Raw genomic sequence first — 24,634 nt, forward strand, 5'->3', positions numbered from 1 at the left:
ATCTTAATTTTAAAACTTTTTTTTTTTAATAGAGTCTTACTATATTGCCTAGGCTGGTCTTGAACTCATGGGTTCAAGTAATCCTCCCACCTTAACCTCCTAAGAAGCTGGGACTACTACGTATGCCACCAAGCTCAACTTAATTGTAAATTTTTAAATAATTTAGTAAAATCACTATATTTGAAGTTATTTTAGCTAACTTCAAGTAAAAATGTTGAAATCATAAATGACCAGAAAATGATATTTAAGAATAAGGCAGATAAAAATACAAAAAATGATGAAAAGTTACTGGACTTTATCTAGTGTAATTAGTGATATTAGTAACATACTAATAATAAAACAGGGGGAATGCCTTAAGTTTTTCCTTTTTTTAAAAAATATAACTTTAGAAAGAATTTTAATATCTTTTCTCATCTGTTGCCTATACTTTTTCATGTAGACATTCTATTGTGTCCCCTTGTAATTTCATATACATAGAATTTAAGGGATTTTATTTTGTATTTGTATATTTAGTTATAATATATTGCACAATAACTTTTTAATTTCATAAATATTCATTTCAGATACACTGAAAGGTAAAGAAGAATGTTGGGGTGAGACCTAGGATCCTAACTCTTGGATGTTAACATATATTCTTCCAGAATTTTCTGGCTCTGTTTTAATATGTGCGTTTTATGAATGGCATAGTATATTAAGGATTTTTAGATGTAATAATTTTAAAAAATTTATACATTATGAAATAATTTTAATTTTTTCTTTGGTAAAGTTGTTCAGATGACTTCTAAGATCATTTTATTTAGGTCTGGGATTTTTGATAATTTAGGAACTTTGTACTTTGTTATATAATCCTTTTCCCATCATCTTGGTAAAAACCTTTCTGTGCTTTTTCCTAAGAGGACTGTTTTTATTATTTAAATGCATATAAATCTCTCATATATAACTATTGATTTCAACTTAGGGAGAAAAGACAATTCAGACAGTGCCAACAGGAGCAAAGCCAGCTATCATCACTGCTACAAGACCTATCACCAAAATGATTGTAACTCAGCCCAAAGGAATAGGTTCCACAGTTCAACCAGCAGCTAAAATTATCCCAACAAAAATTGTTTATGGGCAGCAAGGGAAAACACAGGTATGCTACAAGATATGGTGATCTTTGTTCTTAAATTCCTAAAATTTTCAGGTAGAAATTAGAAGGAAAAGATTAATAAACTTAAAAAAAAGAAAAATTATGAAAAGTTTGGACTGAAGTGTATAATAATCTGATCTCAAAATCTGTTTTTTTTTCTTTCGTACTTTTTTAAAAATATGTTTTTAGTTGTAGGTGGACACAATGCCTTTATTTTATTTATTTATTTTTATGTGGTGCTGAGGATCAAACCCAGTGCCTCATATATGCTAGTTGAGTGCTCTGCTACTGAGCCACAACCACAGCCCCCAAAGTCTTTTTTTATGGTATATTGCATATTATATAATTTGCTTTACTTGAACCCTTTATAACAGAGTTACTAGTTGAAGATCTAGGAACTTTTCTGAAAATTTGCCTACGAATTTGAGGCTCAGGATTTAATATTATGTTGCCAGGCTAGTGTCTATTTTGTAGATAATTTAATTGCTTTTCTGAGAATACAAAGAAAGCAATAGCAGCTTTGGTTGAGAAATGCTATATAACATTTTTATAAAAGACAATAATTTACTTATAAACTTATAATTTGCCTTTAGGATCTATTCTCTCAGATTATAGCCAAATTGTTTACATACCTAAAAAACTAATTTTAATGGTAAATTCATATTGCCTACTGAGTTCAATAGTAAAAGTTTTATTTGCTTCATCATAATATAAACCATGTTTTCATTCTTGAACTCTTAGAAATGAATGACTTCACAGAGTCTGAAAGGTTTATAATCTTGTAGATGGTAGAAATAAAAATGGCTGTATTTAAGTTGGCATTTTCATTCCATGGACAGAATTGAAGTCATCTCCTTGAGCCCAGATTTTGAAGTAGAAAGGTTCAATTTGAAAATTTTCTCCCACTTCATTTGTTTCAGTATTTATTTTAACTTTTACCAGAAGTTGATCCATCGTACTTTCTATGTTGCTTCTGATAGTAGTTTCAACAGTGTTTCTCTGGAGTTTCTTCAAAGATTACTTAAGTCTCAAGCAAATTTTCTTTTTAAGGGTGTGTTAGTTAAGAATTTCATTTGGTTCCTGATGAAAAGACACTTTAAAAATAGTGGCTTCAACATGTGAGGGTTTCATTTTTATTATATTAATAAAAACCAAGAGGATGTTCTAGACTGATGTTGTGGTTCATAAATTCCATTGGGAATTTAGGCTCCTTGTGTCTTTTTGTTCTACTGCCCTTATCTTGTGGCCATTATTCTATTATAAGCCTACTGGTTGTAAAATGACTTCTGAAATAATTATGGATGAGAAAAAATTATGACTGTTGCAGTCTGTCATGTACTATTTAAAGTGATGTACATGGTTTAACTGTAATTTTGTCCATAAATTGAATTTGTCTTTGGTGGTCAATGCTGTGCCCGAAGCATACACAGAATGATGTTTTCCTTACCAGAAAAAATGTTAGTTCATAATCTAGAAGTTTAGCATTTTAAATAATGCTCTAAAATTTCATCTGTTTTTGCTTTTCCTGTAGGTTCTTATTAAACCCAAACCAGTAACATTTCAAGCCACAGTTGTTAGTGAACAAACAAGACAGCTGGTAACAGAAACATTACAGCAAGCATCCAGGGTAGCAGAGTCTGGTAATTCATCTATTCAGGAAGGAAAAGAAGAACCACAGAGTTATACGGATAGTAGTTCCTCTTCCACAGAGTCCTCTCAAAGTTCCCAAGGTAAGATTCATTTTAATTCTGATTTATGTAAGTACTACCTGACATAATACCCTAGATCCAAAATAGACATTACTTCAGGGATTTCAAACCAAATTTGTATGCTTCAGTATGTCAGTTCTTTTGATTTTAGTTTTTTTTTTTCTTTGTTTGATGTTTAATCAGTAGGCTAAAATTTTACTTTTGGTAAAGTTTACCATTCTTTCGTACATGGCATGTATTCATTAAATAATTGATAAACTTCAGATGATAATTTTACCAGGTAGGTAATATTAAACTCTTGATTCCCAAATGGTAATTTTTATATTCTGCTGTTTGGTTTGGGTAAGAAAGGGAATAAGTATATGAGAAACTGAATATACCTTTTGAAATGATTATTGATAAGCCTTGAGAGAGAATCAAGATATCCAGAGATGAGCTATAAGTGGGGTTCTTTTAAATTTCAGTTTACATGGGATAAGTCCTAGTTTTTATGTGTGTTGTTTTAGCATAATTAATAATGCTCCCTTTCACTGTCAAAACGATGGTAATACTATGGTTGTCTTAATTTTAAAAAGAAACTTTGAAGCTAGACTCCATAAGACAGAGGCTGTTTGTCCTCAATGCTCTTTTAAGTATGTTACTTTTCTAAGAAGTCTCTTGGAATAAACTCAAGCCATAACTTTGAACTTTGCACAAATCTCATTCTCATATCACTCAGTTATCTTAACTGCCCTTCTTGTCAGGTGGTACAGGTTGAGTAGCCCTTATCCTAAATGCTTGGAACTCAGAAGGGTTTCAGGTTTTGGAGTCATTAGATTTTGGAATTTTGCATATACACAATGAGATATCCTGGGAATGGAACCCATGTTTAAGTATGGAATTCATTTATGTTTCATATACATCTATATACTTAGCTTAAGGATAATTTTATACATTATTTTTAATGTACCTGCATTTTTTTTGTTGGTTGCTCAAAACAGTACAATGCTCTTGACATATCATATTTCATACATTTGATTCAAGTGGGTTATGAACTCCCCCCTTTTGCAGTGTACCTGCATTTTGACTCCCATTTGCAGTGTACCTGCATTTTGACTCAAACCATTAAGATCAAGTGTGGAATTTTCCACTGGTGATGCCTTATCAGTGTTCAAAAAGTTTCAGATTTGGGGATTAAAGTTCTCAGCCTGTGTGTCTATGCATTCGGATGCATCTAAACAAAGTTGTTTATTTTCCTTATTGCTCTTTCTTTGCTCCGTTTCTTCTCTCTGCCTCCCCATTAGATTTGCTAGCATGCTTTCTTAACATCATCATTTTTCTAAAATATATTCTTCACATTGTGCAAATACTTTTTCTTCACCATCATCATTATTTTGAGTTGGGGGTCTCACTGTATTGCCCCTGCTGGGCTCAAACTTGTAATCCTGCATTCTTAGCCTTCTGGGTAGCTGGAATTATAAGCATTTGCCACCATACCTGGCAACACTTGAATATTTTAACTCTTTATTGGAGTATTCACACGTTAGTTTTATATGGTTTACATTGTGGATCATTCTATTTTTTTTCAATTTGATAACTATTTATTAGTGTACTATGTGTTAAATATTGTGATAGATCCTGTAGAGGTTGAGTAAAATATAGTTCTTGCCCTCCAGGAGCTTAAAATCTAGAAGAGGAGATTAAATTTTAAAAAAAAGGAAATACACATACAACTCCAGTGTAACAGTTTTATTAATAAACAGCAACAACAAAAAAATGTCAAAGGCTGAAAGTGCATACTCCAATGAGGACAGGATGAGAAATCTTCATGAAGGAGGTAGCATTTGAAACAGTCTTAAAAATAAATGAAAATGTTGATTTTAACAAACAGTATATTACTCATTTTAGAAACTGTATGATTTCTTTCAGCATATTATCAAAGATGTTCTGATTCACTTTATCATTCTGTATTGATTATAAACTCAGTGTATATACTATTTGTGGAGTGATGTTTATTCTCTAGTCATTTCTTTTGGACCTGCTAATTTGGTATTTATAGATTCTGTTCTTAGTTTAACCAGTCAACTGCTTTTTCCTCTTTTATTTTTAAGTCTTCAGGTAGTTCCTTAAGTAATACTAATCTTTTTTTTTTTCCCCAAAAGAAATTTTTCATGGAGGGCAGGTAAAATGTTAGCTTGTGAGTTGGTGCTAAAAGGGGGTCATGAATAGTAGATGTCACTATACAGGTTATCCTTTGAAATTGCTAGTCTTTTCCTAAGGGAGTTAAAGGACAATTAGTACTTCCCCAACATGCCATTCCCTTAGTCAGATCTCTGCCTCATATATTATTTGTTCCATATCTTTCATTACATATTCTTTCTTTCGGTGGGAGACACCAGGGACTGAACTCAGGGGCACTAGACCACTGAGCCACACCCCCAGCCCTTTCTTGTATTTTATTTAGAGACAGGGTCTCACGGAGTTGCTTGGTGCCTTGCTTTTTTGCTGAGGTTAGCTTTGAGCTCTAGATCCTCCTGCCTCAGCCTCCTGAGCTGCTGGGGTTGCAGGCATGCACTATCATGCCCCACTTGCATATTAAAAGTATTCTGTTGTGAAACATAAAGTTTTCACAATTTAGAATAAGTGTATCTATTAGAGTTGACTATAAAGCCAGTTTTTATACTCTGTTTTCCCCTCTCCCCCATTGCTTATATAACTCCTTGAGTGCATTCTCACAAAGGCCAGGGCTGGGAATGTATATGCTGTCATTTAAAGAGAAAGGGATTAAGGTTTTAATCAGTCAAGAATCATGCTGACTTTGAAAGTGTAGGAGGGCCATGCCTACTGGGAATATGAGGAGTATCTAATAACCCATTTCCCCGCTACATTGCTGCTTTCAATGTTTTTAGCCACATTTTGATGTTGTTTTGTTTGAATATTAGGGATTTACTACTGAGCTACAACTCCAGCCCCCAACTTCCCTTTTTTTTTGAAATGGGGTCTCTTGAAGTTGCTGGGTCTCTTGAACTTGTAATCTTCATTCAGCTTTCGAAGCTGCTGCGATTACAGGCATGTTCCATCATGCCTGGTCACCTTTTCTTTTGATAAGATTTCATACTTATAGAAAGGTTACAAGAATAGTAAAAAGAACTGTATACAGTATATATTCTTATCTAGATACACTGTTTGTTTACATTTTGCCCTATTTACTTTTTTTTGGTGGGGAGTGGGTATCAAACCCAAGACCTTGTGAATGCTAAGTGCACACTCTACATTGAATTATACCTACAGCCTGTTTATTTTCTCTTCCATGTGTATAATTTTAAAATTTCATAACCATTTTGGAGTAAATTATAGGTAGCTTTTTGCCCCTTAACATATTTGTAGGTCTGTATTTCTTACAGGTTATTCTCCTTATAACTAAGTACAATTATCAAAATCAAGAAATATTATGTTGTCATAATATTATAATTTTAATATTTAATAATCCATATTCAAATATTACCAATTATCCAGTAATGTTCTTTATAGCTTTTACACCATCCACATTCCAATTCAGGATTGTGCGTTGCATATAGCTACATTTAACTGTCCTTGTTCTTTATTCTCCTTTAGCCTGGAATAGTCTTTTAGCCTTTCGTTGTATTTTTTGACCTTGACATTTCTGAATAGTGTACGTCAGTTATCATGTAGAATATTTTTATCTAGTTTTGTCTTATATTTTATTATGATTAGATTGAGCAGAAATTACACAGATAGGTATCGTATCCTCAGTTTTATCAGGAGACACATGATATCACTTGATTAAGATGATGTCTTACAGTTTTCACCATTATGAAGGTAATATATTTCCCTTTGAGATGAATAGTTATTTGTGGAAAGGTGCTTTGAGACCACTTAAATATCATATTTCTCATCAACTGCTTTCCAGTAGTTTTAACATCCTTAGGTCTTTTTTTTTTTTTTTTTTTTTAGTACATTTGATGGTTGACATTCTAGTCCAAGTAAAACTCAACCTTTTCTTGACTTCAGATATTTGGGATATTTGCTTCCTTGTATAAGCAAGTCCTGGTGTAAGGATATCTTATGCCAAAGAAATAGCCTCAATTCCACCTGTGCTTCCTATATTTCTCCCCAAAGAGGAGACGTTTAGGCCTTATGTGTTATTCCTAAACTGTCTCCTCACAGGCTAGAATAAAAGTTTTATCGTTACCCCACTGTGAGACTTCCCTTGATCACCTGGGAGGATTCATAATTCTTTTTACATTTTTATGCTGCCAATATTGTTTTTTTCTACCAGCTGTTTTAACAGTGACCACTCTGTACCTTTTGTTGGGTTTATTATAATTGTTTTCTTTTCTACTAGTCTGCCACCTTTTCAAGGGCAAGTGAGGATAATATTCATCTCCGTGTATCTTGTATTTGGCAAAGAAATTAGGTACCACCGAGTAGTAAAAGTTTCTCAGAATGAACAAACAGTGGAAGAGCAACTATAACTGACTATGGCATAAGGTTAAACTTTAGCCTTATAAATTCATTTTTGTTGTCTGAATCCAAAATGTTTCCTTTTTGTAGTTCCCCCTAACCTAATGGATAGGCTTTTTAAGTTGTATAATTCTTGGACTATTGCTGAGATAATGATAAATAGCTAAAAGACCAGGTCTAATGGATCAAGTCCTTACTTGGCTAAGTAACTTACTGAAGATTGGACTGTATGCTTCCTATTAGTCCTGTTCTTTATTTTCTCCCCAACTGGCTCTTCTGTTTTTCCTTTTCTCACTTAGGAATGGGCCATCCATATTGGGTTCTAGATTTTTTTCAAATTATTAAATATTTTTTCATCTATATTCAGCCTTATTCCCAAAAGGTTTTTAAAGTGGGTTGAATAGAAGATTTTATTAAGTCAAATGGAAGAGAACAAGGAGACAAAATCAAAGGTAGAGTATTAAAATGGAGCAGGGCATGAGGCAAATACAAAAATGATATTGTAAAAATATTGCTTTGAGTAAATCAAAACTGAGTTTCTAGGATGATTTTTTTCCTAAAGATTCATGATCTTGGTAGGTCAGAATGAAGGTGAGAAATAAATCTAGGTTAACTACTAATATACTTTTTTGCAAAATCTTTCAGAACCATTATGTGCTCATTTGTGTTGTGAAGGATGAAGAATGGGATATAAAATATAAACTGTTACTCAAATTTTTTGAACATGAAACCCTCCTTTTGCAGAACATTTTGAGAAAATAATGTACTCTGAAATATTTTGGGCAATGCTGCCTAGGCAATCAAATACTGTGAAGGCCTTGAGCTTTATGATAGTGCTTCAGAGGAAGGATATCTTGTATGTCATTGGAGGAATACAGATATCTTAAGTCTAGTTTAGAAAACATGGTTTATGTAGGTGAGGCACCTGGGAATCTTTTTTTTTTTCCTTTTGTACTGGGGATTGAATCCAGGGGTGCTTTACTACTTACTGAGTGAAGTCCCTAGCCTCTTTTTATTTTTTATTTTGAGACAGAGTGTTGCTTTGCTTAGGGCCTAAGTGGCTTTGAAATTGGGTTCCCTCAGCTTCAACCTCCCAAGTTGTTGGGATTACAGGCATGTACCACTACGCCTGGCTGTGGGAATCGTTTTGTATGAGGAATCGTTGGAGACAGGAGATTTGTCATGGAGAAGAGAAAATGGAACTGAGCTGGCAGGAACATGGGAGCTGTTGTCAGTTATTTTGAGGACTATGATGTGGAAGAGAAAAAATAATTGGTCTTTGTTGATCAGGGACATACACTAGAACCATTGAGGAAAAAAAAACCACTGGAAGACCTGTTTTTACTCAATATAAGAAAACTCTCTAATTATCATAGCTGTGCAGCAAGTAATAAGTTCCCTGGTGTTGGAGTTCCCAGATTGGAGATATTGTTGCGAATATTTTAGTGTAGGATTGATGATAGCATTAAGCGAACTTCAAGATTCTCTCTAACAAAGAAATCTTAAGATTATATGAAAATGTATGTAGACCTTTTGTTATAATGACACAGGAGATATTCTCCCATAGAGAATCCCCGGTCTGCCTTTGGTTGTAATACTACTACTCAACATATAGATGTGCAATAAATATCTGGGGGTGGGGGGCAGCAGGCACTGTCCTCAAGAGAGGCAGAGAAGTCTAGATGTATGCATGCTGCATAAGCAGATGATACTCTTAGATTAGGCTCCAAGCCAAAATTAAGGTGGAGAATCATTCAAGCAATGATTTTCACATATAGTCACATTTTAATTTTGTGTCACAGCTGTTGAAGTTGCTACTGTGATATTTGGTGAGGGTCAACTCTTTTTCTGAGTATGGACAGAAAGAGATGGTGCAATCTCCAAGTCCCTATAGGGTGATATTATTTGGGATGATGGTCTCTGTTGCTCCTCTTTGGAAATTTGTTGCCCTTTGTCTGTCTCTACCTTATCTCTACAAATCCCTGCCTCCTTCTGGATATTCAGTGTGTCTCATAGAGTTGGGTTACAAAGTCATTCTTTGTATCATCATGATAATTTCTTAAGTTTGAGAGCTTAAGTTATATAAAACTAATGATACTGTAATATAATTAGTTATTTTTAAGTTTTAATTCTGCATATCTACTTAGAATGAGTAAAGGAAAACTGTTAGGTCCTTTACCCAGCATTTGGTCTTCCAGGAGAGTGAGTGTCCTTGAATCATCTGGGTTTGTTGTTACTGTTTTTATTGTTTGTTTCTTGGAAGTTTAGTGGAAATTTTACATCCCTGATGTGGTATATATTTTGTGGGAAATAGTTTGTTAATGGTATTTGAAAATTCTAAATTATTGTTGTATATTGATTTTGTTTTCTTCAGGAAGACTGTTTTGTTTGAGGAGTTGTTCCCTTTACCCCAATATTTTTGGACAATTTTGTGGCTTTCGAAAATATGAAGCTCTAACAGTGTGGAACTTTTGTTATGTTTATTCTTGGTTTGGGGCTACTTGAATTCGTTTTTGTTTTTCTATGATATTTTCATTTGACTATTCCAAATCAAAGTAGTTTCTTTGTAAATATTTATCTATTTGCCCTAAAAATTTGATATTTGCCTTAAGATACAAAGCTATTTATGTTTCTCTCCTTTATAAAATCTAAATTTGATAGTAAGATCATGTCTTTATAGCCTCTTCAGCTTCCTGTGTAGTGTCTTGAATAGAGGAGTTTAGGAAGTAATAGTCTAGTCCAACATGCTTATTTTATAGCTAGAAAACTCAGTAATTTGTTACTTGAGTTGATGCACATTTAGTGTTTATAGTGTAACTTTATACCATGAATATGATAAACCTTTGAATTAGGGTGTTAATTATTTTGAAACTAACAAAAAGTCTTAGCATTGAGAGCTTCCAGGCCACAATGACAACAATAACATTTCAGTTGTCCCTCATAGTTATAAAGCTTGTTTACATATAGCTATGCTCTGCATCACATTGTGGTTATCAGTGGCTTGCATATACAATGATGGAACAACTGATTATACCATATAGCCTACATGTATAGTAAGCTCTGTCATCTGTTTGTCTAAGTATGTTCTATGATGTTCACACAGTGACAGAATTGCCTAACATCGTATTTCTCATAACATACCCTGTTATTAAGTGACATGTGACCGTATATCATTTTATCACATCCTCAGAAATCCTGAAGTAGGTAATTTTATTGTTCTCAATTTAAAAATAGTGAGACTAAGACCCAAAGAATCAACTTGTTTATAATTGATCAAGTTGGGGCTCTACCCCAAGACTGACTTCTAAATGTTGCGCTTATCCTCTTGCATCATGCTGCTTCTAGATCATCTAACTTTTCTTGTTATCAGTGAACAGGATTTCCTTTCAGTAATTCAGCCATTTAATAAGTGTTGACTGAATGTTTAGCTGTAATACAAAATACATTTTCAGGTGCTTTGGGGGAAATAAGACTCCTACAACATTTTGTTTTACTAATACCCAAACATGCATTCATCTATGCAAATGCACACCTGTTTATATAGCAATAATCACATTGAGTTGTATTTTGTCTTTTACATGTTCGTCTTCCCAACCAGACTGTATGCTTCTTGAGCATCCTCTGATAATTCTGTAAGCTCCTTTATGTCCTCAGTGCCAAATATAGATTCTTACACATAGGTGTCCAATTTATGAAATAAATGGATGAATAAATAAGTGAATTCAGAAGTGAAATTCTGAGGAATTCTTTGAGGGCTTACAGTCTTCTTGGGGAGATAAAGCATGAACTTTACAATAAATACAAAAATAAAGCAAAAAAGAAAAAACAACAAATTGTTTTATTTTAAAGAAAAACTTTGTTTATAGGGTTTGTTTTTTTTTAACTAATATAAAACAGATTCCCAGCCTGTAGTTCATGTAATTGCTTCCCGGCGTCAGGATTGGTCAGAACATGAGATTGCAATGGAGACTAGCCCCACCATAATATATCAGGATGTATCCAGTGAATCACAATCAGCTACTTCAACAATCAAAGCTCTTTTAGAACTCCAACAGACAACAGGTATGAATTCACATGCTCAATTGAGTGAAGCATGTTTTTTCTGGAGACGGGTTGTGCTATAAAATACTATCACTGTTATATATTTTTTTGCTATTATTTGAGCACATTTTCCCCCTCTGGACTTGTCATTGATACAGTCTGTTTACTTGTTAGTTCTTTAAGGTGTACATAGGAATACTGGAGCACAGATGGACTTTAGTCAATGGAAAGGGGAAGAAGTTGGAAGAACTGTCTTCTCCATCTCCTGCTTAAATAGTACAGTCCTCTTTCACCAGAAAGGAGTAGGTCTATCACTTCTAGGCACAAAGATAGATGAGTATGGTTTCCACTTACATTTGGGCAGGTGGAAAGACCCCTACTATACTCTTTGATATTGGTAGTACAATTTTGCTCTCATAAAACATTATTAATAGCTCTTGCTAACATTCTAATTTGTTTTACTTTCAGATTTCTTTGTATGGGTTATCCACTTGTATTTCCATGCAAAGCTATAACAAGATCCCATCATTATTTCTAGTCACTAAATATTTTTAATAAACTCTAGGACAAAACTAGATAATGATACTGAGTTTTCATAATATAAGTCAAAGATTATCAGTATTCAAGGGGACAGAGCAATGACCTCATATAACCTTTTTATTGTATGGATAAGAAAGTTGCGCTCAAGAGAGTTTATCCTATTGGTTAGTGACAGAATGAGGCACCACATTGGTTGATCACTAGTTGAAAAGTCCTTCTCTGCTTATGGGTGACTTTGTATTCACTTACAGTTGTTTTGCTTTCTTTGTTTAAAATGATTGTTTTTATTTTGTCACATTATGTCCTTTGCAGGGAAAAATCTTTCAGTGGACTTAGTAATTGGTTACTGTTTATTCCAACTTTGACTATCTACTAGCTGAAGAATACTGGCATTTAATGTAAATCTTAGGTTAATTCTTCTATTGGTGTTATTTTTGGCCTTATAGATGCTTGTCTTTGACAAATTTAGCCATTTCTATTAATGTTTATAGAGGTAGAAACTTTGAATGAATAGATTTTATAGAAAAAGTGATGCTAGATAGTAAATCTATACTCAGAAATCATTCTTGATTCCAGATCATTCTATGAGATGTTTTTGCTTTAACAGCTCTTTTTTTCCTAACAATGAAAATTTTATTCTTTCGTCATTAAAGACCTAGTAACATTCTTTGGAGATATCTTAAATTTTTAATAGATCAAATTAAATTAGTCAGTGGATTGTACTCTTCTGAGTAGATGTGCCCTAGAGCAAATCATGCTATGTGCTGCTTACTTACCCCTTATTTTTAGGTTGGAGAACTCCAGGGACTACCTTGAAGGGTAATGGAAATACCCTGAGGAGAGTATATAGAAGGGAAAGAACCAGCTGTTTGACCTAGAGATATGTGGGGGGCGGAGATTTTTGTGTGATTGCATCTGAGCCCTTGCTAGGCTGCCTGGATATGGTTATGCAAATTATGCTCTAGATAGCCATACATAGCAGTTTGCTGTTTTCAATTCATTGTCTCCATAGTCGCTGCCAGTGTGGCATCCCAGAGGTCTGGTTCATTATTCCCGTGGACAACTCTGGTTTTGTACTTGTTTGTAATAAAATTTAACTTTTCCCCTGACTTTTTTATGCAGTGAAGGAAAAATTGGAATCTAAACCAAGACAACCCACTATTGACTTGAGTCAAATGGCAGTGCCTATTCAGATGACCCAGGAAAAGAGACATTCTCCTGAGAGTCCATCAATTGCCGTGGTAGAGTCAGAACTAGTTGCTGAATACATCACTACTGGTAGGTGTCCTCTTAAAACATAGTACTAAGGTAGGAAAGCTACCTTTCTGGATTTCATGGGATGGTCATTTGGGGGGAGAATATATTCTTTATATTTCTAGCTCTTTTCCTGTTTGTTTTTAGAGCAAACTCATACCATCCTTGGAATTTGCTCTGCCTTTAGTGGAAAAAAATATTCACAGGATGTTAGAAAGATTACAAGTATTATAAAACTACAAGTTGGCCATAAATAATATTTGTGAATATAGAGCAACACTGGTAGGAAGAGCATAAAATATCTTTTGTCGAAGATTAAGTATTTGTATGTATTTGGATTTTTTAGTTTTGGTGGGGGGAGTTGAGTTAGGAGAGAAAGAAAATAGAAAATCCAGCCCTACTTTTGTTTTTATATAAAAAACAAAAATGTGGAAAACCTTAAATCTCTATGAGTTCTGGTAAAAAGCAGATTAGATATTTGTTTAAATGTGGTCTGGCAGCAAAACATTAATGAGATTTTGGGATGGCACATATGGAGAAGTAAAATAGGAAGGATAATAGGTCCTTTTTCTCATATTCTGGCAAGACCACACGTGGAATTCTGCTTTCTGTTTTGGACACTTCATTACCTTATGATTTGAAAGAGTTTAGAGAATCCTATTAATAATTAAAGGGTTAGGAGAGATAACTAATGAGGCAATATGTAGAGAATTCCTATCTTAAGTTTTCTTAAGCAGTGATTAAAGGAGAACATAAAGTTATAAGTATTTAAAGGATATAAATACTGTAGAGGAGAAGGAATTCTTTGGCATCATTTAGGGTATATATTAGGACCAATGGGTTAAAATTGCACAAAAGGAAAATACAGTTGATAGTATGGAAAGCCATCTAGAATCTTTAGAATTGTTTAGCAGAAAGCTAATTAAAGCAGAGACTGTTATGTTGGGAACTGAGTATTAAACTCTAGGGTAGACTAAATTGTCAAATTGTAAAGTAGATGAAAAGACCTATGATTTCTTCCCTTACTTATCCTTTTCAGAACGCACTGATGAGGGGACAGAGGTTGCTTTTCCCCTTCTAGGTAAGTGGTGTGCATCCATTTGTAGTATAATTGAAGGTAAAAGATGATTGTTGGTGGTGGGGGAACACTTAAATGGATGCGCTCTACTCTGATCTGGTAGAGGAAAGGTAAGCTCCATTTAGTGAAAGAGAAATTTTCCTTTGCAGAGTAACAAGATTCTTTCTCAGAACTGAACAATTTAATGCTGGAAAACAGAGGACTATTTGAAAGATATAAGTGTTTTATGGTGTTTATATAGCCCAATTAAGGTCACTTCATCTTTTTCCAAATGTTCACTCTGTGATATCATCCCACAAAGTCTCCTTCCATCATACAAGCAGTCATATTGAGCATTTTACTTTGACTTCAAAGATTGCTGCCCTGGCCTGCTGTATAATTCTGTAATGGATGTTAGTTTTATGACTTTCTTAAACTTCAGTTTCCTAATCTCTGGAGACTTGCTATGAAGAAATTTATCATGTCTTAAAGAAGATTATTTTTAAATAGTTACTTGATATTCTATTAAATTTATTTTTTATTAAAAATGTAACAGTTATGAAGATTAGTATGGGTAGCAGAAATGTTTCATATTTTCTGATAATTTTATCAGAAATTCTTTGTTTTTTAAATGCCATATATTTTCAATGATGCTTCTATTAAAAATAACTTGCTCGCTTTAAATATTACTCAAATTTATTTTTTCTTCTATTCAGTCATATTATAATTTATTTTAGTAGTTGTTTTAATGCAGACTCTGATTTCCTTTTGTTCAATTCAGTTAAGTACATATGGAAGATTTTATTAAATTTTATAATTTAAAATGTACATATAAAGTATCCTGTGAAATACAGTAAGGTACTGCAGTACAGTTATAAAAATACTGCCTATAAAATTTCCCATTACATGTAGTCATTTGTGTAACAACAGGAAAAATACTGCATTTGTGAATATAGGAGAAAGTATCGCTGATAATAAAGCTTATATGTATTTCGCTAGATAATTTTAAACTTTTGTCCTTTAGGACATAAATGGTATTTTTATATTAGTTTCTTTAGTGACCAGTTTACTCTTAGACGCCTTTCTATTTTCTAAACATGGGACCAGTGCTACTTAAAGTTATATGAACAGTAGGATCATGCATTATTGAGTTTTGATAATCTCAAAATCCTTAGCTAATTAACAGATTTATTTTACTTTTTCTGTTTCTGATTCAAAGAGATAGTTTGACTCATATGTCATTTTTAAAGCTCTGTAGATTTGGAAGTGGCAAATGTTTATACTGTTTAAAAAGTTGAAATCGAGGCAGGTAAAATATGATACATTGGCGCCTATATAGTTTTAGTTATTCTCTGGGGCCTTTTCAGCAAGAGAATAAGAAGTAGAAATACTACACTCTCAGCCCACTTATGTCAGCTGAGCTAAATCTAAGATGACAGATTTTTCTATTTTGTTTACCATGTATATGTTTAAGAGACAGACCCTGGGTTCAATCCTCAGCACCGTGAAAAGAAAAAAAATCAAACAAAACCTCAGGGTTTTTAGAGGTTGTTAGAGAGAGGGTAAGTGACTTCTTCAAATCACATGGCTGGTTCGTGACAGAGTGGTACAGAATCTTAGTGTGACCCTTGGTCTAATTTTCTTTCTGCAGTACCCCCCACCGGGCCTCTTAAATTTTTAGGAACCATAAAGCTATGAGACATTGTCAATTCATATAAAGAAGTGTCTCTGATGTTCACATTGCATTTGGAATTGAGACGAAGAGATTAAAGAACTTGTATTACCTACTTTTCTTAAAGATATGTCTGGGATTACAAAGACTCCTTATTGCTTTGTTCCTTTAATGAGAAAAAAGTCATTGGAGAAAGTGAGACAACTCCCAGGAGGATGTAACTTTAAAGGGTTTGTTCCTCCTTGGTGATAATAGTTTTCACAGCACTTCTGTATACATTTCTCCTCTCATCCTTACAATAACTCTGTTATTCCCATTTTACAGATGAGAAAAGAGAGTCTCAGAGAAGATAAGAGACTTTCTTAGAATTACACTGCTCATAGATGGGCACATTCTGCTCTTCTGCCTCTTAGTTCGAAATACCACTGTCTTTCTCTGTGATGAAAGCTCACAGACATTTGTTTAAAATGACTACTGGTTACAGATGCTGTGGTGATTTCTGGAGAAATATCATCACCTCCTCTATTTTCAGTCAGCCATAGATCCCAGCCCCAACAGCCCTCCCAGCCCCAGCGGACCCTGCTCCAACACGTGGCTCAGTCACAGACTGCAACGCAGACATCGGTGGTGGTGAAGTCCATCCCAGCCTCTTCTCCAGGAGCAATCACCCACATTATGCAGCAGGTTGTATATCTTCTTTTCCTTCCTATCTTCTGTAACCGCCTCAATCCTGAAATAAGGTTCAGTTTCATCTCCTGTCTTAGGAGGAGAAATAACTGAATTGTAGACTGTTATATAATTCTTTCATCTGTGAGGAGTGGAGAGGAACTGAAGTAGGGATGATTTTAATGCCAGAAAATAAGAAACAGTGTTTTTGAACCTTCTGTGAACTCTTAGCTTATCAGAAGGATGGCAGTCTAGATGAATCTATGATATCAGAATTGGTCACTGTTAACTGTGTATCTTACTCTCATGGAAGCATTTATCACCAAGGTAAATTAAGATTTTCAAATGAAATAGTATTTGGCTTACTAGCTGTTTACTATGGTTTGTTTTGTTTGTTCTCTTTTATACTTGTATAATGAATCCTAATGGAAACATTATAAACAAGTAGGAAAATAAATATTTGACCTCTTTAACTATATGTGAACAATTAAGAAGGAAGAAACTCAGTAGGAAGGAGAGTGAGCTAATATAAAATGGAAACATCTGATATTAAGGGTAATGAGGGTGAAAGAAAAAATATGTTGATAAGTTGATTTGAGTCAGACACTGTGCTTTGAGCTTTAAGTACATTAATTTGTTTGATTCTCAACCATGATCGTGGAAGGTGAATTATCCCTCTTTTACAAGTGAGGAAACTCATGCTCACAGAAGTTAAATAACTTGCCCCAGGTGGCAGAGCCAGGATTTAAACCTGAAGTGAACTTCCTCTGTTATATAGTTGTATTATGGATATCAGCTTTAAGCATGACTTTTCTATAGTCAAGTAAATCACTGTCACTCAGCTGATAGCAGTTGAACCTAATTGTAGGCACACTCTCTGGAAGGCAATGAAGAGATGTTGAATTGAAAGTTTCAAATGAATCTCAGTTTTAAAGTTAGAGTGGGGGTGTAGTATGTGACAAGGCAGAGGGAAGGTTGAGAGTAGTGTGATCTTGTGTCCCAGAGGGAAGCCAGTTGGCTACAGGTTTTGCTGGTTAGCGCATCTCAACCTGGCCTTCACCTGCAGGTCCTGGCATTGACCTTTCTTAAGGCACTTAAAGGTCAGTCAGGCTGTCCCTAAACATGTGACTCAAGATGGATCTCCCAACACAATTATAAGTGACACCAGGCAGTCTTCTTTCCACTGAAAGCAGTGCTCCTATCCGCTTCCCATCTCCCTCCCTCCTGGGAGCCAGGTCACTAGGAAGTTGTTCCCTAGTAGGTCTGAAATCTGAGTGCATGTAGACACTATGAGCCATCTCCATCCTCCTCAGGGAGGCCTTCTGTGGGGACTCGGTTGGGCATGTCTCAGGCAATATCCCTGACCTGTACAGCACTGGACATGCACATGGCCAGAGTGGGCTTCTCAGAGCCTTGGCTTTTTTCTGGACACCTCATTCCTTAGTTGCTGTATTCTGTCCTTAGATAGATGAGTATTTCTCATGGTTAGGCCACAGAGCTGTTTGCTTAGCTTGGGATCCTGTTTTATTTGGGGGCTGTGCTTAGGGGTCACCTTATTCCTCTAATTCTGATCTATAAGTTCTGGGCCCTCAAGGATATTTCCTGTACTAGCAAGCAAACCAGATTTTGAAGTACTTAATGCCTGAGAATTCAAATGACAGGAGTTTTGATCTAAAGCCCCTTGGGGTTTCTTGGTTTTTTTAGGCTCTTGTGAAAATTTTTGAATGATCTCATAAAGTCTTCTCCAGTTCAAGGAAAATGTAGCAATGTTAGGTGTTTTTCTTATTCTTACTTTGTGCCTCTTTTACTTAGGCATTAAGCAGTCACACTGCTTTTACCAAACACAGCGAGGAACTTGGAACTGAGGAGGGCGAGGTTGAAGAGATGGACACTTTAGACCCTCAGACAGGTCTGTTTTACCGATCTGCCCTGACTCAGTCACAGTCAGCTAAACAGCAGAAACTTAGCCAGTCCCAGTTGGAACAGACTCAGCTGCAAGTGAAAACTCTGCAGTGCTTCCAGACTAAACAGAAGCAGACCATCCACCTGCAGGCAGACCAGCTCCAGCACAAACTCCCGCAAATGCCCCAGCTTTCCATCAGGCATCAAAAACTCACCCCTCTCCAGCAAGAACAAGCACAGCCCAAGCCAGATGTACAGCACACACAGCATCCCATGGTGGCCAAAGACAGGCAGCTTCCTACTTTAATGGCACAGCCCCCGCAAACTGTAGTACAGGTGCTTGCAGTGAAAACCACGCAGCAGCTCCCTAAACTGCAGCAAGCTCCGAACCAACCAAAAATCTACGTGCAACCCCAAACCCCCCAGAGCCAAATGTCGCTCCCTGCCTCGTCAGAGAAACAGCCGGCAAGCCAGGTAACGGAATATTGATAGCATGCAAAGTTACTTCTCTGTTCACGGAAAAAAATGAGAACATCAGGACCCTATCATGATAGCAGTGCTTTCTCCTGGCAAGAGGAAACCAAAAGCCTCATTACGCTGGTATTACTTTGCCCCGTCAGAAGGTTGACATTAGGGAAGAAATGCACTCATTAACATAGGAAGAAAAAAAAAAAAAGCATAGCACTCAGAACTTGATTTTCCAGGCAGTTTTTAATGAAATCTCTTCAGCAATGATCAACAGTGCATAGAAGCGGTATCCCCCAAATTATTTTTATTTTTTAGGTGTAAATATTTACCTTCATGCCTGTAAACTCCTATTTCTGTGGCAATAACACTAAGTAAATTGAAGTCTTTTAAGGAACTTTACCTTAAACAGAATATCTTCCTTTGTAGTTTACATCATCCATCTAGTTAATAAATTTATCATCTAGATTTATATTGTAGATTGCAGAGGAATTATTTGTGGATAATCAAAAGAAAAATTTTATTAGAAAAAAAATCAGTGACCCTGGAATGATGTGTGTGTGTGTGTGTATTATAAGTGTGTGTATATATATATATATATACATATATATATATATATATATATATATATATATATATATATATATATAGAATATGTTTGTATAAATGTTTTTTGAAGCAAAAGATTGGAAAAAAAACAACTTCACTTTTTTTTTTTAATTTTAAAAAGCTGAAGACTATATGAATTAATTTGAGCCAGGTTGAATGTGTACTGTTTAGGGATGTAAATCCCAAAGGAAAACTAGGCTGCTGTTACTTTTTTTTCCTTTACTACTGTAAACTTTGGCTGGCTGAACAAAAATTCTTTCAACCCCTCCTCTTTCCCTAGGTTCCTTAAAAGTAACCAGATCCTTCCCATCCAGCCCTCTTACTAAAACACTGAGCTTCAGAATGTCTTCCTAGTATACCGCACGAATGTTTCTTTTGCCATATTGTCTGGGGTGTTTGATTAGTTTTTCTCAAAGAGATGTAGCTGTAACACACACAACCCCAATTTATTTTCAGGTGGAGCAGCCAATTATAACTCAAGGATCCTCTGTTACAAAGATAACTTTTGAGGGGCGCCAGCCTCCCACAGTTACAAAGATAACTGGTGGCAGTTCTGTGCCTAAGCTGACATCACCAGTTACAAGCATATCTCCCATTCAGGCCTCTGAGAAGACAGCAGTGTCAGACATATTGAAAATGTCTTTGATGGAAGCTCAGATTGATACAAATGTAGAGCATATGGTAGTGGATCCCCCAAAGAAGGCTCTTGCCACTAGTATGCTCACGGGTGAAGCAGGATCATTACCCTCCACCCACATGGTGGTGGCAGGGATGGCGAATTCCACTCCCCAGCAACAGAAATGTAGAGAGTCCTGTTCAAGTCCATCTGCTGTTGGCCCTCCCCTAACGGCCAGAAAAATCGATGCACCAGGAGTGCCTGCGACAGGCCAATTCATGCGTATTCAGAATGTAGGCCAAAAGAAAGCTGAAGAGAGCCCAGCAGAAATTATCATCCAGGTAAGAATTGGAAGGAAAATGAGAACTCTTGGGCAGATGGGAGGTTGTGGGTTTGGTGCATTTTGGGGATATCACAGAAAAGAGTCAAGCCCAGATGGCAAGAATACCCAGAGATTATCTTCAAGGTGGTATTTGAAAAATTTCATTGACTACTTATTATAAATTACAAATTTGTATTTATTTTCTGGAAGAGAATTATAGAAAATTGGTGGATATTGTTACAAAAGATAGTGTAAAGGTAGCAAAGGGCCCCAAGCCCATGTTTCAGCTTGATTTTATGGCCATCCTTGCCAATGTGTTAACTCAGCAAATCAACCCAAAAGATCAGTAGTTTCCTGGATTCACACTTTGGGATCCCAATATTTGCTCAAAAAATCTTGGAATTTAACTAGATGATACTTCTCTTCAAGTTAATTTCAGAGATTGTTTTTCCTTGAAAAAACAGTTCTTGTTCTTGATCTAATTTATGCTTCTTAGGACAAACAAAACCCAATAAACTGGAATATCTGGAGAAACATATTATACAGAGATGTTTCTAATTACTTTTATATTTAATTTGAGATTAACTGTAAACTTTCTTAATTTCAATCATTTTTATTTTAATAACCTTGTTATGGTTATTGTCATGCATTGGTAAGTTAACATAATGGAATTATTTGTTGACAGTATATCTTCCTGTGCTTCACATTTTCTTCATTCTAAAAGCCATGTATCTGTCATCCTGCATAAAAGATCAAGTCTGAAGAATTACTGAGTCAAGACTAGCTAGCCCTTAGAAGTGTGTTTTTATTCCCTCTCACTTTGCAAGGAATTAGGTTATCTTCTTGACTTTTGTCATTTTTTTGCTAAGCTGCTATATAGCGTGAAAGTTATCAGGGCAGCATATTTTAGTTAATTGAGAATTTAGATTTATTGACATGTTGCTAGTTTAGGATTTACCATAAATTCACTGTTGTGTAACTTGGAAATTGTAATAAACGTTCCCCTTGCCATGATGCCAAGCTGTGAGATAATACAAATCGACCACTGTTAAACCAATTGAGACATAATTAACTATGGGGGCTTAATAATAATTAAGGTGAGTAGAAATAGCCATTTAATATTCAAAACATTTGTTTCTATATAAAAAAATTCAGTGAATTAATTAATTATTGGCAAAAGGTTTCATTGTGATTTTTTTAAAAATGTTTTTCTGAAGAGGATGGGTATATGATGGAAAAAGGATGGTATTTTGCCTTTGCCTTTCACTACTTTGGGCAGTGCTACTTAACCTCACTCTACCTTGTTTTCCTTATTAGTAATAGGAATAAGTAATGCCTACTTTATAGAATTGATGTGAAGTTCACACAAAATTCAACATCTAGCACAGTGCCTTACTCATACCTATTATCCAATAAATGGTAACTATTATTAATTTTATGAGAATTTAATGTGGCTAATGGGGGGGTTAGATTGATATACTCACTATATTGAAATTTCATTTTAGATAGCTTATTTGGAAATTATTTTTCTCACTTGATGAAAAGGAGTGAAAATATATTATTTTTTCACATCAAGGATGATAGCTAATGAGTAGGTTCTCTAAAGAACTCTAACTTATAGCATATCCCTTGTGCCAGGTGTTCTGTGTCAGAAGACAGGAGGCAACAACACAGTGATTAAGAACCACACTTTTGAAGCCAAGGTTCCCCAGATTTGATTCCCACCTGTACTCATTACATAATAGCACTGTGACTTTGGGCAGCTGAATTAACTTCTGTATCTCAGTTTCTTTACTTATATAATGGAGACAGTTAAGGCCTACCTCACAGGGGTTGTTTTGAGGACTAAATGGGGAGGGGAGTATATAAAGCACTATATTAAATATCAAATATTTGCTACAGGGCTGGGGATGTGGCTCAAGCGGTAACGCGCTTGCCTGGCATGCGCGCGGCGCTGGGTTCGATGCTCAGCACCACATAAAAAATAAAATAAAGATATTGTGTCCACCAAAAATTAAAAAATAAATATATTAAAAAATATTCTCTCTCTCTTTAAAAAAAATATTTGCTACAGAGCAATGCACAATAAAGTTAGCTTCTCTTATTATTTTCATCATTAATACATCGTTAACACATTTCATATCTGATTAGTTATGCTTAGCTTCAGCCTGAAGAATTGATTTTTACTGATTCAGTAATATCTATGGGAATGAAAGAAGAAATACTGAAGTGCTTTGATTCCTTGAAGAATGCTCTTTTAAAAATTAGCGTCTTTGGGGCTGGGGTTGTGGCTCAGTGGCAGAGCACTTGCCTGGCATGTGTGAGGCACTGAGTTCAATCCTCAGCACCACATATAAATAAAAAAATAAAAAATAAAGGTACATCAACAACTAAAAATATTTCAAAAAAAACCCCCAGCATCTTTTTTAAAAAATATTTTTTAGTTTTCAATGGACCTTTTATTTTATTTATTTATATGTAGTACTGAGAATCGAACCCAGTGCCTCACACATACTAGGCAAGTGTTCAACCACTGAGTTACAACTCCAATCCCCAAAAGTCAGCATCTTTGATATTACATGTTTGAAGGAAAAGCATTGTTCTTTGTAGACAATCTTGAGTTCATTCATTGGTTCATTCCGCATGTATTTTTTAACTACTGTGTTTCTAAGCCCTGTGCTAAGTGCTGAGAATAAAGCAGTAAACGAGGGATATATTATCTTTTGCAAATGAATCTATATATATGGAATTCATAGACTCTCAGAATTATAAGGATCTTTAGAGAATATATCTTCCAACCATTATACTTTATACAAACTTAAGGCTCAGGGAGGTGGACTGACTTACTCAGAGTCACACAGCAAGTCAGCCAGAGCTGAACTAAAATCCACACCTGACCCTATCTAATACCTTTTTAATAGTGATTAACTATATGGAATGGGAACTAATGCCTAGGTATCTTAGATTATTTTCTTGATAGTGTTAAAATTAAATTTACCTCTCCCCAAATAAAAAGTTATTTTGATTCGATAATTTGTAAAGTGGTGATATTCAACTTTGCTCTGGGTTTTTAATGTTAATAATGTTATTAATTTGTCAAATGTTTGTTGAGCATCTAATATGTGCCAGCCTCTGTTCAAAGATCAGGGTATTTAACAGTTAATAAGATAGCCAAGTCTGTGTGCCATCCATGCTTTCAGAGTTACCTTTCAAGGATCAGGATCAATTCAGCAAGTGATAAATGCAGTGAACAAAATGTAACAGAAAGTAAGGGGGGTGGGTCAGCCCATTACTTTTGGTTTAGTGGTCATGCAAGGGAGGCCTTTCTCTATGCCTTTGAGCTAAGATGCAGATGACAGAGTAGCTAACCTCCTGGAGTTTTTGATGAAAAGGATTCCAAACTGGGGAAAAGCTAGTACAAAAATGAATTTGGCCAGAGGCTGGAGCCATGGTGAGGAGTTTTAATTGCATGGTAAATACAAAAGGTAATGATTACAGAGTTTTTAGCAGATATAGTTTATGAACTGATAATCCTTTTAAAGTGATCTGATAAAGGTGAGGAAAAAGAATAATGTGACACAAGGCAATGTGTTTATATGTACTTACCCACAGACCTATAGCCAGGGTGTTCTATCTACTGGTGTTTTTATTGTTTAAAAGGCAAGTTTTGGGTTCTCTTGCACTTGAATGCTTTCACTACTCTCATTTTCAGTAAAGATTATCCCAAACAAATTACTTCCCCTTGAACTGCCAGAGAGGCTTGAAATATATTGTGAAGTTAGCAAATTATTTATCTTCCAGATAATAAGGACTAAGATTTGACTTAATGATCAAATGAAAATATCCTTTAAAATATGTTTCCTGAGTTTGTCAGTATACTTTAACTTCCTTTGTTAGAAGAAGTGCCATAAAAGAGAGGAAAGATTACTTTGAGTTGCACAAAACTTGGATTTCAATCCTTGCATTAACCCTGACAGCTGTGTGACTGATTAAGTCCTTGCCGTCTCCAGTTTCCTCATTTGTAAATTGGGAATAGTAATTTCCTTATAAAGTTGTTATGGGGATGTAGTAAAAAATCATGTGGAAGCACCTAGCACAGTGCCTTGCATGTAGATGTCCAAGATGTCAGTTGTTTTTTGTTTTTTTTTTTTCTTTCTTTCTTTGTTTCCTTCATGTCGTTGGGGAAAT

At 35.1% G+C, this 24,634-nt stretch overlaps 1 protein-coding gene across 11 annotated transcripts in view; it reads left to right on the plus strand.

The window, feature by feature from the left end:
* Positions 1–24,634, plus strand: part of Emsy (EMSY transcriptional repressor, BRCA2 interacting) — an 89,064-nt gene that overhangs the window by 56,112 nt on the left and 8,318 nt on the right. For 5 of the 11 annotated variants that reach the window (XM_005323219.5, XM_021725107.3, XM_021725112.3 and 2 more), the window contains 8 exons: positions 959–1,132; positions 2,661–2,859; positions 11,200–11,364; positions 13,006–13,161; positions 14,177–14,218; positions 16,399–16,550; positions 18,345–18,908; positions 19,965–20,465. In XM_005323219.5, the coding sequence (XP_005323276.1) occupies positions 959–1,132; positions 2,661–2,859; positions 11,200–11,364; positions 13,006–13,161; positions 14,177–14,218; positions 16,399–16,550; positions 18,345–18,908; positions 19,965–20,465 (1,953 nt within the window). The remainder of the gene's footprint in view (positions 1–958; positions 1,133–2,660; positions 2,860–11,199; positions 11,365–13,005; positions 13,162–14,176; positions 14,219–16,398; positions 16,551–18,344; positions 18,909–19,964; positions 20,466–24,634) is intronic. The other 6 variants (XM_021725108.3, XM_021725115.3, XM_040284968.2 and 3 more) reach the window with 4 other exon arrangements.

This window comes from Ictidomys tridecemlineatus, chromosome 4, assembly GCF_052094955.1.
Source record: "Ictidomys tridecemlineatus isolate mIctTri1 chromosome 4, mIctTri1.hap1, whole genome shotgun sequence".
NCBI lineage: Eukaryota > Metazoa > Chordata > Mammalia > Rodentia > Sciuridae > Ictidomys > Ictidomys tridecemlineatus.